The 18,847-nt window shown below is 38.4% G+C and overlaps 1 protein-coding gene across 3 annotated transcripts in view; it reads left to right on the top strand.

The window, feature by feature from the left end:
• The window catches only part of tafa5a (TAFA chemokine like family member 5a), a 116,284-nt gene that overhangs the window by 20,875 nt on the left and 76,562 nt on the right, over nucleotides 1-18,847 (top strand). The window contains exons 1-2 of one of the 3 annotated variants that reach the window (XM_077710038.1): nucleotides 2,186-2,708; nucleotides 2,839-2,916. The exons of 1 other annotated variant lie outside the window; for it this stretch is intronic. In XM_077710038.1, the coding sequence (XP_077566164.1) occupies nucleotides 2,859-2,916 (58 nt within the window). In that variant the 5' untranslated portion in view covers nucleotides 2,186-2,708; nucleotides 2,839-2,858. Of the gene's footprint in view, nucleotides 1-2,183; nucleotides 2,917-18,847 lie in introns of those variants that run through there. One more of the 3 variants, XM_077710035.1, reaches the window with a different exon arrangement.

The raw sequence follows: 18,847 nt of genomic DNA on the forward strand, positions 1-18,847 counted from the left end.
AGCTAGAGATCAAACCAACCGAGCGGATGCATAGAACAAACGTGCATATTTAAGCTTGAGTGCAAATCTCCAGGACAAATATTGTTTAGAATTGAAATAGACATTATAAAGTGGTACCTTGAGATAGGGGCTTAATTCGTTCCGGGACTGAGCTTGTATGTTGATTTTCTTGTAACTCAAACGGAAGTTTCCCATTGTAATGAACTAAAAACAAATTAGTTTGTTTTAAACCTCTGCAAAAATACTAAAAACAGGATATTGGATTGGAAAAAAAATGTTTTATTTGTTCTAATTTGCCATATATTAACAAAGTAACACATAACTAGTGGTTTAATATTACTAAAATGTGTTTAATAGTACTAAAATGTAAAGGCAACGCACTCATAACATAAACAAATTTAAATGAACTTGAATTACGATGCAGACACTCAAAAATAAGTTTAATCGAACCTAACACTAAACTTAATTCTAATTTTGTTTGACATTTTCATATCTTTTTACTCCCTGGTTGGCTCTTTTTTGCCCCGCCTCTACACTGACATTCAATTAATATCAAGGGTTGTTTGAGTTTGTATTCCCTTCAAAATATTCCCAAAATGATACTCACAAATGTCCTCACAATAGGATAACGCATGACCACTTGCCAACAAAAAGTAGTAAATACTCCTCTCATATTATCGAACAATCTTCGCCATTCGCATTGACTAACAGGGGGAAAAAAACACTGAAAAAATGCAATGCTCCGCCCAGTGGTCGCAAAAACATTACACGAGGGAGTTGCGGGGAGTTGCATCCGCTGTCTACTCATATATCAAATTTGTCTCGTATCTCAAGATAAATATTTGCCCTGAAATTTTACCCATATCTCGAATTGCTCATATGTCAGGCCACTCATATGTCGAGGTACTACTGTATATCCATCCAATAGTGGTAATCTAGCAAAGGACAAAGGTAGTAACAAACAGTAAACAAGTCAGAGGGTTTTATCAAGGTTGTAATTTTATCGATGGGTGTAATAAATGTTTGGCAGGGAGCGACTTGATGAAGTTGTTCTCTTTTAGGCAGTAAAAAATCCACAAGCCGCTTTCTTTCCAATGAGTCCTCACGGAGAATTTGTAAGTAGCCAAACGGAGCAATTACGTAGATTTACCGGATTACAAAGAAAAGCATATTCGGCCATTTTATGAGTGTGCTTTTATAGTCTGTTTAAAAAGATGCCCAATTAGGAGCTCGTTACTGAAAGGCAGAAAAACGGGATAATTATCCGTTAATTAATTGTTCACCCGGTGGAAATGATAATAGTTGAAGTTCAATTGGTGTTGATGGGAAATAGTTCATTCTACATTGGGTTCTTGTTGTTGGCGCTGTCCAAGGTTCTGAAGTTGGTGCTGTCCATGGTGTTCGAATGCAGTGTGGGAGATTTGTGCGAAATCCGTCTAATTTTAGTACTATTAATCACATTTTAGTATTATTAAACCACTAATTATGTGTTACTTTGTTAATAGATGGCGAATTAAAACAATTAAAATGTTTAAATGAAGAGTATAGATTTATATTAAATTTCCTGTTTTTCCTCCTTTTAAATCCATAATTGTAATTTTTTAATCATTTTTTCTGTATATTTAGTACAAAAATCCTTTTGTAAAATCTAAAAATATATAAAAAAGCTCAAATAAACATTGTTTTAGGTCTTTAAAAACTGAATATTCATAGCTTTTAATCCATTTATTAAAAAAAATATCTAAATATTATATCTAAAATGGTCCCATGTATATTACATTTCCTGATTTTCCCCCTTTTAAATCCATAATTGTCCTTTTTAAATCATTTTTCTTCTGTTTAGTTCAATAATCAATTTGTAAAATCCAAAAATATATTTAAAAAAAACTCAAACAAACACTGTTTTCGGTCCATAAAAAACTGAATACTCAGGGCTTTTAATCCAGTTCTTTTAATCCATTCATAAAACAATAAAATCTAAATATAATATCTAAAATGGTCCAGCCCACATAAAATCAAGTTGACGTTAAAGCGCCCTGCGAACCAACCCGAGTCCGACAGACACCCTTGGATTATCTGCTGTGAACATATCACTTTGGACTCCATTGATGGTGCGCACTTCTCTCGGTTCCTCCCTCCACTCTCTCTCTCTTTCTCTCCCTCTCTCTCACACACTCGCTCTTTTTTACTCTCATGCATTCACCACCTTCCACCATGATCTACTTCCCATCCGGCTCCCCCCATGCCGCTCCTCCGAGCACTCCCGCTTGAACACGGAACTGCATAGAGAAAAAAAAAAACCTGTCATTTTCAAGTATCTCCCTTTCCCTTTTCCCATTGCGCGATACTAAAAAAAAAACCTCATCCGGCAACCACACAGGTGAAGAAGGATCTTTTACGACGCTGCGGTACAGATGATTGAACACTGGGAGCATCCACTCAGTACAATCAGCCACCGGCGGGTCTTTTTGGTTGGAAAATTAAGATTCAAAGCACTTTTTGGAAAAGCGGACAAGTCTAAGTCCTGGAAATAAATTCAAGGAACAGCGTGGAAGGATGTAATATTTTCTTTGGCGCACCGGTAATCGCACCAGCGCAGGAGCAGATCAACCTTTTTTTTTTTTTTTTCCATCTTTCCTCCCACTCCAGTCGGACATTTTTGCTCCTCAAGAGGAAATAACGCATGGAGAAATGAGCTTATTTGGATTGTGAGCCAATTGTATTTTAATTTAAACACCCTACTCCTCTTTAAGTGTACCCCTTTGGTGCTCACGTTGTACCTTTTGGGTGCCCCCCCCCCCTTCATGGCATCGTTGACCCGCTTGGACACGCGTAAAGACGGCAGTCGCTGGCCAAGGATGTCGTCAACTTTCTGGGCTTTTGTGCTTCTCACCGCGCTTTTGGTTCTCTATTGCGGTAAGTGCTGGTGCGCGCCGGTTGGTCCCACATGGATGGGTATATTGGGGGGGGGGGTTGGTTCTTGAATAATACTGAGGAATGTAAGGAAAGGGGTTTCTTTTTTCATGCAGATTTGACAATTTGCACATCATTAGACACACTGTGAAAACATGCCTATTGCTGTCAATGGATGTTTTGTGGTACTTGCTGACTACCACAGCACATACTGTGGGAATTTTCTACATCAAGGGTGGCAGACTAGGGTTGGTTCGTGGGCTGCTTTAACGTCAACTTGATTACATGTGGGCTGGACCGTTTTAGATATAATATTTCGATTTTTTTTTTTATAAATGGATTAAAAGAACTGGGTTAAAAGACCTGAATATTCCTGTTTTTTTATAGATCTAAAAGAATGTTTATTTGAGCTTTTGTTATGTATTTTTAGATTTTACAAAATGATTTTTGAACTAAAAACACAGAAAAATTTATTGAAAAAGGATAGTTGTTGTTATAAAGGGGGAAAATAAAGAAAATTAATATACATGTATACTCTGCATCGTAATCCAAGTTCATTTAAATTTGTTTATGTTACGAGCGCGTTGCCATGCAAAAGTCCCACCCGCTCTCTCCCCTTGCAAAATATGTCTTATTTCACTACTACTAAACACATTTTAATAATATTAAACCAGTACTTATGTGTTACTTTGTTAATAGATGGCGAATTAAAACAAAACAAAACATTTTTTCCAATCCAATATCCTATTTTGACTGTTTTTTCAGTTAATTAGAACAAATCAATTACTTTTTAGTTCATTTCAATGCAAAACATTCCGTTGACTTACAAGAAAATCCCAATATTACGCCCATAACTTAACTTTTACAAGAAAATCTCTATTAAACCAAAAACTTATCTTTCTCGGGCCTGACAACACATATTCCAGGTCAAATCTTGGCCCGGGCCCCTCAAGTTTGCCACCCGTCCTCTCCAACTACACTGCCCGTCAGTGAATGAGTTCAAATCAGCGAATATGTCAACCTCTACAATTTAGCTACGTAAACTGATTGTCGACTCGTTTATTAGTAACTATCTTGAGCCCACACGTTCTTTTATACACTCCCTTTCTCACACAAAGACACACAAAGACACATAGATACACATCCTGAGGTCTATCCTCCTGTCACAGACCCACTGAGGTCAGACAGTCATGTGTCAATCATCCTCTTATCATGGCTAAACAGGGGACCCATCAAAGTCCTGATGAACAGCAAGTCCATTCGACCTTATTAGGCAAATGTATTCACTCACACGCACACTCTGGGCCGCACAGGGACTGTTTGTATTTGTTGTGAAGCCCTCTTCTTTGCCACGTGTCACATGTAAAGAGAAATCCAGCTGGCAGTCGCCACCAGAGGGGGGAAAAAAAAATCATTTAGCATTAGCAACTCAGTCAATGATTCCGATAATCATCATGTCTGTATTAAGTCATGTCATTTATTATACACTATTTTACATACTGTATTTTCACGACTATAAGGCGCAATTAAAAGTCTTACATTTTCTCCAAAATAGACAGTGCGTCTTATAATCCAGTGAGCCTTATATATGGGAAAAATGTCATTCATTGAGGGTGCGCCTTATAGTCGTGAAAATACGGTAACTGTAGGATACTTTCATGTGGAAAAGATTTGGATTGGTTATAGTATTTTCATGACAGATGACCACCAGAGGCTTTGTCAATGTGAGGGAATGATTTAAAGAGACGGACAATGTTTTTTGTGATGTCGATCTCGATACTAGTCTAATAAATTGGGGTCTGGAAAAATGGATTTTTTTGATGTGTGAAGATAGAGGGAAGGAATTTGTACTGCCAAACATGGAGGAAGACGTTTTTTTAACACCAAATGCACAACTGAATACAGTACAGTGGTGCCTTGAGATACGAGCTTAATTTGTACCAGAACTGAGCTTCTATGTCGATTTTCTCGTGACTTAAAAGAATATTTCCCATTGAAATGAACTAAAAACAAATTAATTTGTTCCAACCCTCTGAAAAAACACCAAAAACAGGATATTGGATTGGAAAAAATGTTTGAGTTGTTCTAATTTGCCATCTTTTAACAAAGTAACACATAACTAGTAGTTTAATATTACTAAAATGTGTTTAATAGTACTAAAACACAGAAAGACAGTGTCCATGATGTTTTTATGAGCAGCATCTCCCTTCTGCTGTCTGTCGTCTATCAAAATGTATCTCATATCTCAAGATTTTACTCGTATCTCAAATCACTCGTATGTCGGGGCACTCGTATGTCGAGGTTTTACTGTATATATATAAAACAATGAGGTAAATCAGCAGTATTCAGTACAGTTGTCTCTATTACATGAATTTTTTGGCTTCTCTTAACTATGATAAACGTCCAATCCATTTGTTTGTTTGCTGCCAATCAGATTTCAATTCAAAACAAGCATTTTTGTGAAAACTCCATTTATTTTTCTTTCTTTATCGCTGTCAAGGATTTGGATATTCGACAATTGTGGGTCATGCACAGTTCAGGTTCATGGCCGTCCGTTTAATTGGAGTTTGACTCGACTCGGCTTTTTTTGAAATGCAATGTCTTGTCAAAACCAAGATGTTCCTTTTGTTCCCTTGACACTGTGACAGGAATAGCTTAAAGCTATAGCTCTACTTTTTTTTTTAGTCCTGGCAAAGGTACCTAACATACGTATTAGTTTATATTCATTCAAAAGGAGAAGGAATATTCCTTTTATTCCAGATCTTCTGAAATCTGGAAGCCCCTTCACGGCTTTTCTAGAGATTTTTATAAGATGGAGGTCCCTTTTTAATCATGCCTACCGACTTTGGCAGAATCGATGGGAAGGCTAGGTTTATAAAAAGTGTGAGGTTTCATTTCCAAGCGGGAGCTTTTCTTCTAGGGCGCCGCCTTTGGTCTTGTCGATTGATCTTTTGCTTTGGGACAATCAATTGAGGCTGTTTGTTTCAGTCAGCTAGTCTCCGTATCCCTCGGCGGACTTAGACGACCTCGTACCTAGCCGTATTCGCCTCGTTTTTTTAGCTGTTTTCTAACCTGCAACCATAAAACCTTTGGTTGGCTTTTTAGGGGGAAAGCAACCTTTAAATAAAACTGATTTTTCCGATTATTTTGTTGTAGTACCCTGAGAGTTTCCTTGTTTTATCTTCCTGGTCCAGCTTGTTGTTACTTTGGCTTCTAATCAATTGAGCTTTTGAAGATTCTTACTTTTTAGCCTCATCTTTCTTCTCGTCCCTTTGTATTTCCTTTGCCCTTGTGCAATTTTTTCCTCCTCTGTGTTGGCTTCGTATAAACACTGAAGGTCTGAGCTGACGACTGCATGCTATTGACTGAGGTCTTTGCTCTCTCAGCATTTGCCCCTTTGCCCTATCACCACTTTCTGCTTTTTAGCTTTCCCAATATACCGCACTCATAAGTGGCGTATCCGTCTTTTTTTTCGTGGGGAATTGTGGAGACTTTACCGATTAGGCCACTTGAGTTAATCACTTCTACTGTGAAGGAAAGAATGACATTAATTAGATGTACTATGGAACATTTACCGTATTTTCACGACTATAAGGCGCACCGCATTATAAGGCGCACCTTCAATGAATGACATTTTTTCCATATATAAGGCGTGCTGTATTATAAGGCGCACTGTCTATTTTGGAGAAAATTGAAGACTTTTAAGTGCGCGTTATAGTCGTGAAAATACGGTACTAGTTGTGTTACTTTGTTAATAGATGACGAATTTGAACAAATATACATGTTTTTCTAATCCAATATTCTTTTTTTAGTGTTTTTTCAACGGGTTGGAACAAATTAATTTGATTTTCGTTCATTTCAATGGGAAACGTTCGTTCGAGTTACGAGAAAAATCGACATACGAGCTCAGTCCCACAACGCATTAAGCTCTTATCTCGAGGTACCACTGTATAGTTCTTTTGCATCAAGTCCGGCCAAAAAAATAATTCGATGGGTGGACTTAGAACATTGATTTGTAACTAAACAATCCATCAATTCGCAAACTAATGAGGAAAAACACAAAGTCATACAAAGGATTTTGTGATTGACTGATGACAAGTCAAAACTAAAGTTTGTCTTGAGTCAACAAACTTTCAATGATGAATGATTGCCAACAATTTGGCCACCAACCAAAATCCAATAAGCACATCAAGAAAAATATTAAATAGTTTAATATTACTAAAATGTGTTTAATATCTCAATAACATAGGTCGGGGAACTCATATGTCAAGGTACCACTGTGTATATATATGTATATTTCCATTGATGTAGATAGTTGTTCTTGTGCAGTCTTTTCTTTTATTTTATTTCTTGGCATCGGGGGCAGTGTTGAGGTTTATGTTGCGATGCCAAAGTGGCGGATTTCGGGAGCTCTTGGATTAAGGCTCACACTCGCATGGTGCCTGTCACCTAGAATCAACATTCAACTTTACACGTCCCCACTCTGGCCCTCCAGAGAGGATAAAGAAGAAGAAAAAGGGATGCGGCAGCGTGCTATCCTTTGATTAGGAGAAGAATGTCTCGGGCCGTCTGGGAAAATGAGGGCATTTAAAAGGGGATGAGCTACAGGAATGGAGGGCTAGTGAAGAATAAGAAAGGAGAACCCCTGCTGTGGGGTAAGAGGACGTCACGGGGGTAGAGAGTAGAGAGCAGTGTTAGAAAGAAGAGAATCGGTGTGAGTGAGATGAGGGCGAAATACTGGCAAGATAAATGGCAGCTGCTCAACAATTTAACTGCTTGAGCTGTAAGAGGCAGTTTTAAAGTCTAATCACACAAGAATGCTTCGATAGCCGCTGATTACATTCTTTTTAAAAAAAATTAAAAGACAATCTGACTCTAGCGCCCTCTATTGGCTGCCCCTTTTTTATGTTTTTTTATTTTTTTACGTATTATTCTTCTTTATTCATGAGGCTGTCTTGTGCTCAGGATCCACAAACTAATCGCTATGCTAATCTTAGCTGTCGGGTTAGTCGCACTTTTACATGCTAGCGGTTCTCATGGGGTGCCATGCGAAAACCGGAGGCAATTGTTGATGCATCGGAGTCCTTTAAATGCCGTCTTGTGAGTCTGCATGAGATGATATAGAAAGGCACGCTAAGGGGTAAACGTCACACCTGTTTTACCGCACACTAAAATTTTAAACTTAACTTTTTGCAGCTTTGGGACATTTTTTATTGAGTTTGCCTAGTTTTATACTTTTTGTCAACTGGGGAATATTATTAGCAAGGTGCCTATTTACAAAGAGAGAAGTGAATCAATGTGTGTATATAGATAAATTAAATTGAAGCATATGGACAGTTTTAGTAGTCAATTGATCATTTGGATTGTGAATTTAAGGTTAATCTTTGTGGATAAAAAATACTGAATGAGAGTCAAAAGTATATTTTTCTTCACTGTAAATATGTTTGAAATCCAATTGGAAGTGGGCAACAAATATTTTTATTTTATTAACTTTTTGCCCCGCCTCCACACTGACTTTTAGTCAATATCGAGGGTTGTTTGAGTTTGTATTCCCTTCAAAATACTCCCAAAATGATGTACTACACAAATGTCCTCACAATACGATAACGCATAACCACTTGCCAACGCGAAGTAATATATACTCTGTTCATATTAGCGAACAAGCTCCGCCATTTGCACTAACTAACGGAAAATAAAACACTGAAAAATGCAACAATGCTCCGCCCAGTGCTCACAGCGAAATTACACGAGAGACTTGAGACCAAAAAGACAGTGTCCATGATGTTCTTATGAGCAGCATCTCACATCCACTATCTGCTTGTATATCAAAATATGTCTCGTATCTCAAGATAAATATCTCCCCCAAAATTTTACTCGTATCTCAAATTGCTCGTATATCGGCCACTCTTATGTCAAGGTACCACTGTCTATCCATTTGATTTAATTGAAAAATATCCCTCCCTAATGTTGCCTTGTGCTTCCATCTCTTTTGTGTGTAAAAATTTGGACTATATTGTCAAAATATGCCTTCATATTTTCTGTGCGTATTCTGCAGTTATCTTGCTTATTTGTGTTTGTATGTTCGGTAAAGTCTAGTCTAGACTGGTCCTAATAATTGACTCATGTTACCATTGCCTCAGTAAAGCTTAAATATATTTGCCTCAGACAAAACACAGCTGATTCACCCAAAAAAAAAGAAGAACAGGACTAGGCTGACCTCACTTGTAGGTGAATATGTGCACATATTTGAATATGTTATCCTATTTCTAGCATAGCCCGGAGCTTTCTTCTATGCTGGGAGGGTGGTGGTGATGGTGGTGGTGGTGGTGGAAAGAGGTGATGCTGTCAGGGAGTAGTAGTAGCATAGCGGCCCCCCTCGATGGCCTGGGGAGGTAAATTCATAAAAGCAAGTCAACTTGTTAAGTCTTCTTGCAAGAAAGGAAAACGCCACATTACGACCCCGGGAAATTGGGCCAAAGCACGAATACATATTTGAAGAGCTTTTTAAGACGACGCTGTTGCAAAATTTAAAGCCAGCGATAAGCATTTGTAGGAGCCGCCAGCGGTGGGAGGGGCTTATACGCCTTTTATCGCTTAACGAGCGCCGTACATACGAAAAAGGCTCAACTTTTGGAAGTCAAATAAGACATTTTTTGGAAAGATGACGTATGGAATTTTAAGTAGGGGTGGGATCGTTGGATTATGCGAGGGTCCTAAGTAGGAGGCCCGGGTTGATGGTACTGTGGGGCGCCAGGTTTCAGGCGGTAACGCGGCGGGTTATTCGTCATCCCATCAGCTTTAAAATATGTCGAGGTCAGCACACTTTGAGGCAATTACTTCGCGCCAGGGCTCACTCACTTATGGCTGACGCCAACAGCTCGCGTTTTTTTGCCGCTAAAAAGTACTTTCATCCTTATAATTATGAAGTGCAGTTTAAGTTTGACAGGGGAGATACTAATTGGCTTGTCTTGTTTGGTGGTGTTATTTTTTTAGGACATTTTTATTGGCAATGCAGAGGTTAAGTGGTATTATTTCAGGAGTTGACAGTTAGTCACTGCTTGTAGTTGGCAAGTGGTTGTGTGTTATTTTATTGTGAGGACATTTGTGTGCATTATTTTGGGAATATTTGGAAGGGAATACAAAGTTAAACAACCCTTGATATTGACTTAAAGTCAGTGTGGAGGCGGGGCTAAAAGAGCCAACGCGGGAGATTAAAAGTATTAAAATGTCAAACTAAATTAAAATTAAGTTTAGTGTTAGGTCAGATTAAATTTATTTTTGAGTGTGTCTGCATCATAATCTAAGTTCATTTAAATGTGTTTGTTATTTTACGAGTGTGTTGTGGTGCAAAAAGCCCCCTCTTCAAAATCTGAATAATTTTAGTACTATTCAACACATTTTAGTAGTATTAAACCACTAGTTATGTATTACTTTGTTAATAGATGGCAAATTAGAACAAATCAAACATTTCTTCCAATCCAATATCCTGTTTTTTGGTGTTTTTTCAGAGGGTTGGAACAAATTAATTAGTTTTTAGTTCATTTCAATTGGAAACATTTGATTGAGTTAAGAAAAAATCGACATACGAGCTCAGTCCCGGAACGAATGAAGCTTGTATCTCGAGGTACCACTGTATATCAAAACGGTGTCATACGTGAGGAGCATCTGACAATGGATGCTAACGTTTATTAGGCTGACTTTTGGTTTCTCGGTTCCCATGGTTACCAGCTTGGTTTCCCCAGCCTCATCTACAACACAGGAGCTGTTGTTTCACAGCAGGGTCCCTCACATCAGTCGACTTACTTATTTAGTTTAGTTTCAAAATATGCTTCCCTCCTCCTTTGTCATACTGAAAAAGCTTCCACATTTCGTACACGTTGTGGCTCGTAAGACCCCTCGGCTGCACCATCTAATGGCATGTTAATATGTGTTGACATTTACTTTATGACCCGAATGGCTTAAGTAGTTTTTAGTTTTTCTTTTCCTCTGACTTCATGGCTAATTGCACCGTAAATGTTGACGGTCCCATTAGGAATTAATGTGCTGTTGATTTGACTCGCTAAACAATATTGGCTAGTACTGATGGTTAAGTCTAGATTTTGTTTACGCAAAATTACATCTAGCCTGCTTAGCTTTTTATTATTACCGTATTTTTATGACTATAAGGCGCACCCTCAATGAATGACATTTTTTCCATATATAAGGTGCACTGTATTATAAGGCGCACTGTATTATAAGGCGCACTGTCTATTTCGGAGAAAATGTAAGACTTTTAAGTGCGCCTTATAGTCGTGAAAATACGGTAATTGCTATTGACTTCCAGGTATGAAGCACTCACTACTTTACAGTCACCTCTAGAGCCAGCCATTGTTGATGTTTTGGATTTTTTGGTATAAAATCTTGCAGTGGGGGAGGAGCTATATGATGGAAGATGTTGTAAACTAAGATGGCATCTGCATATTTAACAGTATTGTTTCAGTTCAGGCGTTTGTGTTTTTTAATATCCGACAGTGGTGGTTTTTCGTTTTCTGTTTTTTTTCCATATATAAGGCGCACTGTCTATTTTGGAGAAAATTTAAGACTTTTAAGTGCGCCTTATAGTCCTGAAAATACAGTCTATAAGATAAAGGTAAATTTCCTTCACAAACTCAACCTTTTTAAATTGGACTCTCTTACTTCTCGTTTAAACTATTAATACAGGCAATTAAAAATTCACAGGGTTGTCCGTTTTTTTTTGCAATTCATATCTTAGCCTCGAACCCTTCCGTCAGGCTCGCTTCTGACCCCTTTGACCCCATATGGCTAATAGCAGTTAGCATAAATCCCAAAAGCTTTGGAGTGATTGTTTTACTTTTTTTGCTTTGAAACTAGTTCTTAAAGATGAGCTAGGGTTGTACTTAATTGGGCCAGAATTTAGTCTAGCGCGGCTTCCCCTCTCAAGAGAATTCTCGGATGCACACTTGTGCATGTTTTGCCTTGGGCCAATAAGCTCATCCATGGAGAGATACTGAAGCTAACCCTCCCTTCCTCCATCTTCTCCCCACCTCCTTTCCTTTATTACTACAAAAAAAGCAATTGCTTGGAAGAAAATGCCAGAATGGTGCTTTGAATTCCTGGAGGGGCCCATCACGGAGACACGGCCCACGGAACTGAGACAGCTAACATCTGGAGCAAAGACACGGTGGTGGGTGAGGATAGGAGGGGGTGTCGGAGCTGGGGAAGGAAGGGATGAGCGACAGAGGAGCCTGCGAAATGGCGAACGCCAGACAGACGGTGCCAGAGGTCGACAAGGGAGTCGTAGGAAAAGACGCCGATGGAGGGAATGGGATTGAGACTGTTTGACAAAAGAGAGACAGCAGACCAAGACAACTACAACGATATGGAGACGCTCTAACAATTGACAGCCGGACGGGAAATATTCAACTATCACGACCAAGCAGTCGGCAGACGGAACAACCCGGAGGCTCTCTCAAGTGAACGCAAATATTACATTAGAAGAGACAGAAGACATTTGTCACAATGGGAATGTTGAGGAGTAGTTGAGATGGGCCCTTAAAAGTACCTAAAGGGGTTTCTACATGAAGACAATGTTGTCAGAGTGCGCAAAATCTTGCTGAAGTTGATTCATGTGTGTCAAAGTAGGGGCCCGGGGGCCAAATCTGGCCCGCTGTGTCATTTTGTGTGGCCCGGGAAAGTCAAACATGAGTGCTGACTTTCTGTTTTAGGATCAAATTCAAATGAAGAGTATAGATATATGTTAAATTTCCTAATTTTCCCCCTTTTAAATCAATCATTGTCATTTTTTTAAATCTTTTTCTATGTTTTTAGTTAAAAAATCAATTTCTAAATTCTAAAAATATATATAAAAATAGCTCAAATAAAAATTGTTTTAGATCTTTAAAAAAACTGAATATTCAGGGCTTTTAATCCATTTATAAAAAAATATTATATCTAAAATGGTCCCATATATATTAAATGTCCTGATTTTCCCCCTTTTTAAATCAATCATTGTCATTTTTAATCATTCTTTTCTGTGTTTTTAGTTCAAAAATCATTTTGTAAAACCAAAAAATATATATAAAAAACCTCAAATAAACATTGTTTTAGATCTACAAAAAAAACATTATATTCAGTTCTTTTAATCCAGTTCTTTTAATCCATTTATTAAAAAAAAAATCGAAATATATCTAAAATGGTCCTCCCCACATGAAATCAAGTTGACGTTAAAGCGACCCACGAACCAACCCGAGTCTGACACCCTTACTCTTCAATCTGTAAGCCCTCTGGAGATCCCAAACTTAAGTTATCAGGGTTCTCCACGGTGGTCCTCACCCCCCCTATCCACAGACTCCCACCCAGCTCGGCATCCCGCTGACAACCAGAATTCAATGTTAATGTGTCTGCCAGGCAAATCTACAGGACATTTATGGCCTCAGTGACAGCTGTACTCGCCGTGCACCCCAATGCCATCAAGTGCGCAGCCTGTGAAGCTTGTTTAAAGGATTGTGGGCGACTATACCGCTTGTCAGTCGGTCAGTCCGACGCTTTGACTGCCTGCCACAAGCCACTTTATCCTCGTCTACTCAATTCTCCCCCACTCGTCATCAGTCCTATTGTATCGTCTCTGAATGAAGTGTTGATGAGATCGGACGAGGGTTCATTTTCATGGCACCCGTATCACCTGAGTGGCTCGTCGGGTTCCATTTTTTTTAGCTACAAAAGCCCTTTTTTCCGTAAAGTGTCTGTGATAACAAAGAATATCTCGCCACATTATAAAGGAACTCTAAATGTGTTTCCCTGAGACTGCATACGGATGATGATTCAGATTCTTATAACTCATTTTACTGCTTTTGGTAGACTATTATGTACGTGGATTGTTTAATAGATTTTGGAGGGATTAAAATCCTTATCTGGAAAAACTCTAGACTTTTTAGTGAACCCTATGTGAGTACAGTGGTACCTTGACATACGAATGGCTTGACATATGAGCAATTCGAGATACGAGTATTTTCGGGCTAATATTTATCTTGAGATACGAGTCAAATTTTGAGATACGAGCAAAGAGCGGAGGCAAAATGCTGCTCATAAGAACATCATAGACACTGTCTTTCTGGTCTCAACTCCCTCGTGTAATGTCTCTGGTCACAAATCCCTCTTTGTAATGTCTCTGTGAGCACTGGGCGGAGCCATGCATGTTTTTTTCCTGTTAGTCAGTGCGAATGGCGTATATACTACTTCTCGTTGGCAAGTGGTGCGATATCCTATAGTGAGGACATTTGTGTGCATCATTTTGGAAATATTTTGAAGGGAATACCAAAGCAAACATCTAGGTTGCATCTGAAAGTCAAGGTGGAGGCAGGGCAAACAGAGGTATCAAAATTTAAGACAAAATTTGAATTACGTTTAGTATAAGGTTCGGTTAAACTTATTTTTGAGTGTCTGCATCGTAATTTTGGGAATATTTTGATGGGAATACAAACTCAAACAACCCTCGATATGGACTGAATAATTGGATTATTATCAAATAAGCAAGATAAATATGTAATATGAAACAGAAGGAAGAAAGTTGATGTGCCAATTAAATATATTGAATGCTAAAGCTCAAGTGTAATATTTGGCACTAAAGACTTACAACATAAAACAACATTAAATGTCTCCCTAACGCATTTTTAAGCATACAAGATCCTTATTTAAAGTACTGTATATCAGAGTCCAGAGAATGCCTAGCTTACAGTAAGTACGCAACTTCCCCCTGGAGCTCCAATGTCCTTTTTTTTTTGGTCCCAGCTTTCCTCTTTACGGCGTCTTTTCAATAAAGAGGCTTCAGGGGAGTTCAGGAAGAGCAGAAAATAGAGGGAGCATTCAATTCTGCCTGAATCATCACCGAGTTTGTGTGCTCCCCCCCCCTCCCCCGATGAAAGGAGGAGGGGGTAAAAAGCCGATCCATGGCTTATTTAAAGGCTGCGCAACTCAAATTGCGCCTAAATTTTACATGCCCGCCAGGGAGCTGAACCGCACTTTGCATAGCCAACGCGTTACTAAGAGTTGTTGAGTGACTTGTTGACCTGCGAGAGCCGCCAGACTTCCGCGAAAGAAGCAATCTGTCGCCTGCCCTCACGCAAAGGTCGAGGTTTTCCACTGAGGCAAAAACAAGTGTAAATTTGCATTTTACATTTATCGGGGAAAGATGGAAGTTTCTCAATCCGAGGAGGGTGTTGAGGAGGGGGGTCAGACTGGGGTTGGTTCGAGGGCCGCATTAACGTCAACTTGATTTCTTCATGTGGGCTGGGCTATTTTAGATATAATACTTAGATTTTTTTTTTTGTGAATGGATTAAAAGAACTAGATTAAAAGCTCTGAATATTCTGTTTTTTATAGATCTAAAACAATGTTTATTTGAGCTTTTTTTATATATATATTTTTTGATTTTACAAAATGATTTTTGAACTAAAAACACAGAAAAGAATGATTAAAAATGACAATGATTGATTTAATAGGGGGAAAATCAGGAAATTTAATATACATGGGACCACTTTAGATATAATCAGATATTTTTTTTATAAATAGATTAAAATCCCTGAATATTCAGTTTTTTTAGAGATCTAAAACAATTTTTATTTGGGCTTTTTTATAGATATTTTTAGATTTTACTAATTGATTTTTGAACTAAAAACACAGAAAAAAAGATTAAAAATGACATTAATATATTTAAAAGGGGGGAAATCAGGAAATTTAATACACATCTATACTCTTCATTTTAATTTGACCCAAAAACATAAATTCTTCAGTCATGATTGACTTTCCCGGGCCACACAAAATGATGCAACGGGCCAGATTTGGCCCGCGGGCCGCCACTTTGACACCTGTAGCCTAGAGAAAGTTAAGTCAGCGCCCAACTGACATGATAAACATACTGTAAAAAATATTGATATATTAATAGTGGCCATTTAATTAAAGTCTTCAGGTATAGAGCAAGATATCATCATCTTAATGCACATTTTTACCATACATTTAAACTAGGGCAATAAATCGAATTGAATTCTCCATTAACAGAAGCAAAACCACTTTAGAGTAGAAGTGCCTTCATAGCAAAAAGATAGAAGGGAATGTATATAAAAAATATGCATCTGTTTGCATGAGTTTGTGATCTAATCAATTTTATGACCCTTGGTTAAGTACAAGCGGATCGAATGTATTCAAAATGTCTCCCATGCGATTGTTGGAAATCCAATATATACTACATCGGCGTAAGAAAAACTGAATAGTTTAGACTGGATTCTTAACGTAATGTGTCAGTAAAGGCAGTAAAAATTATTTGGATCATACTCAGGAAAAGTAAAGGCCAATTGATAGAACTTCTCGTCGTATAAAACGATTACAACTGTGATTAAAGTTGTACGGCGCCGACCCGACAGGAAATGGCGCCTCGATTCATTCCCTCGCCAGAAGCTTTAAGAATGTCTACTTCCCAGTGGCCTCTGCGGGCGTTGACTAATTAGGTAATTACACCGGTGTGAGTGTGTGGGATTGATCCACCCACCAACTATCCCTCAAGTCATGTTTATTTATTCTGTCGGCATTTTACATTCGTTGAGATGTTTATGACAGTTATCGTCAGTAACGATAGCCTTGCACTTTAATTAGGGTGGCTAATTAAGAATAAAGCATCTATTGATTCACTGTAGGGTGCCGAGTAGCATTTTTTTGGTGGAATTTGAATTCTTTAGTGCACAATGTATGGCACATTGTCATCTTTTTAGCTTGTAGTGGTACCTCGACATACGAGTGGTTTGACATACAAGCAATTCGGGGGGGAAGGAGTGTGAACAGAGGCCAGAGAGTAGTAAATATTGTGTAAAAAAAAAAAAATAGGAGGCAGGTAGTCAGGAGGGCTGACAGAAAATCACCAAAATGATGATGTTTCAGTGTGCAGAGTCCGAGGAATAATGTTTACATGTTATAAGTTGCTATTTAGCTCATTGGACTGTGATGTGGGAAACAAACCAACCATTGGCAAGCCAAGAATAGTCAATGCATGTTAGTGAGTGTAAGTCATTCTTGGACATATGGATAGTATAGAGCAAGTTATGGCAGCGGGAGTCAGCTGCTAGTATGAAGAATCAGGTCGGGGTATCATATATGTTCAGTGAACACACATAGGAAAGCCCCGTGGGTAAACCCGATGCTAGTCGACTATGCGCCACCTGCACTGATTAAAGTAACTTAAATGTCCGGGAAAAGATTGTAATGCCACAATGAAAGCTAGTGGACCATCATCAGCTGTTGTGGGAATTAGGACCACCCTCTACACCTTAGCAAGAGAATTACTGCTCCACATTTTGCATTAAAACAAGAGCAAAGTGGAGTAATTGTGCTAGAAAGATGTCCATTTTCACCGTATTCCGCTTTTGTACCCTGTTTGAGTCATCTTAATAGTTAGATTTGATTGGCGCTAGACCAGAAATGGGCAAACTACGGCACGCGGGCCACATCCGGCCCTCTAGGCCTTTTAATCAGGACTGCCGATGTTGTCCAAATAATGTTTTTATTATTTGGTAGTAGCTCTGTCCACTCTTATTTGTTTTTTTTTTATGTTTTATAGCCCATCTTTTTTAAAATACATTTTAATACATTCCTTAATACATTCCTTTTTAATTGACTTTGTACTTCATACTTTAATGATGAGTGATAAGTATGTTAATATTTTAGTCCTTTTTTTCTTGTTTATGTTTCATATGTACTGTTAACGGATGCACTTTTTTATATGTATCGTATCTTGTGCTGACCCGGCCCATCTGTCACATTTTTTAAGTCAATGTAGCCCCCGAGCCCCAAAGTTTGCCCACCCCTGCCCTACACTAGAATCACTGCTCCACATTTCACATCAAAACAAGAGCAAACTGGAGCAATTGTGCTAGCAAGATGTCCATTTTCACCGTATTCCCCTTTGGTACCGTATTTGAGTCATCTCAATAGTTAGATTTGATTGGCACTAGACAGTCACGCTGCTAGTTTTCCACATTGCAACTTCCATATCCTCCTTCTTCCAAGGTCTCACATCAAATCTTTAACTGTCTCCCCTTGTACTCCTGACTACAGCAGTAGCAGCAAATCAGTTCATTGTTTCTGCATCCCACTAAGGCTGTTGGAACAACGCCGGTGGTGAGATAAATGGGGCCATGCGGGTTGCAATTTCCATATCATTCTCACATCCCGAGAATGGAAGGCAAAGGAGAAACAAATATCACTAACAAGCCTTTTCTCCCTTCCAACTGCTATTGAAATCTTCTTTGGTCAGTTCAAACAGAGTCAACACTGACTAATCTTGGGTCTAACCTGGTGTGGTTGGCAGGTTCAAAGACCTACGGCAATTAGTAGCAAGGTTAGAAATATACAAGCGCTGAAGCCAATAGCGGAAAGGTTGTTTGTTTTCTTGTTTTTTTACAAATAATGTAAATATATGGAATGCAAAGTCTTTAATGCATTCTGTAAATGCTGGTTTCTTTGCATTGCAAAACAGACCAATTGTTTCCCATTGAAATGAACTAAAAACAAATTAATTTGTTACAACCCTCTGAAAAAACACCAAAAACGGAATATTGGATTGTAAAAAATGTTTTATTTGTTGTAATTCGCCATCTATTAAAGTAACACATAAATAGTGGTTTAGTATTACTAAAATGTGTTTAATAGTTCTAAAATTATATGGATTTCGAAAGGGGGAGATAGAGAGAGGGGAGGGAGACTTTTTGCATGGCAACGCATTTGTAATAGAACATAAACAAATTTAAATGAACTTGGATTACAATGCAGACACTCAAAAATAAATTTAATCAAACCGTAGACTAAACTTATTTCTAACTTTGTTTTAAATGTCGATACCTTTCTTCTCCCGGGTTGGCTCTTTTTGCCCCGCCTCCACACTGATTTTCAG

This window comes from Stigmatopora nigra, chromosome 23, assembly GCF_051989575.1.
Source record: "Stigmatopora nigra isolate UIUO_SnigA chromosome 23, RoL_Snig_1.1, whole genome shotgun sequence".
NCBI lineage: Eukaryota > Metazoa > Chordata > Actinopteri > Syngnathiformes > Syngnathidae > Stigmatopora > Stigmatopora nigra.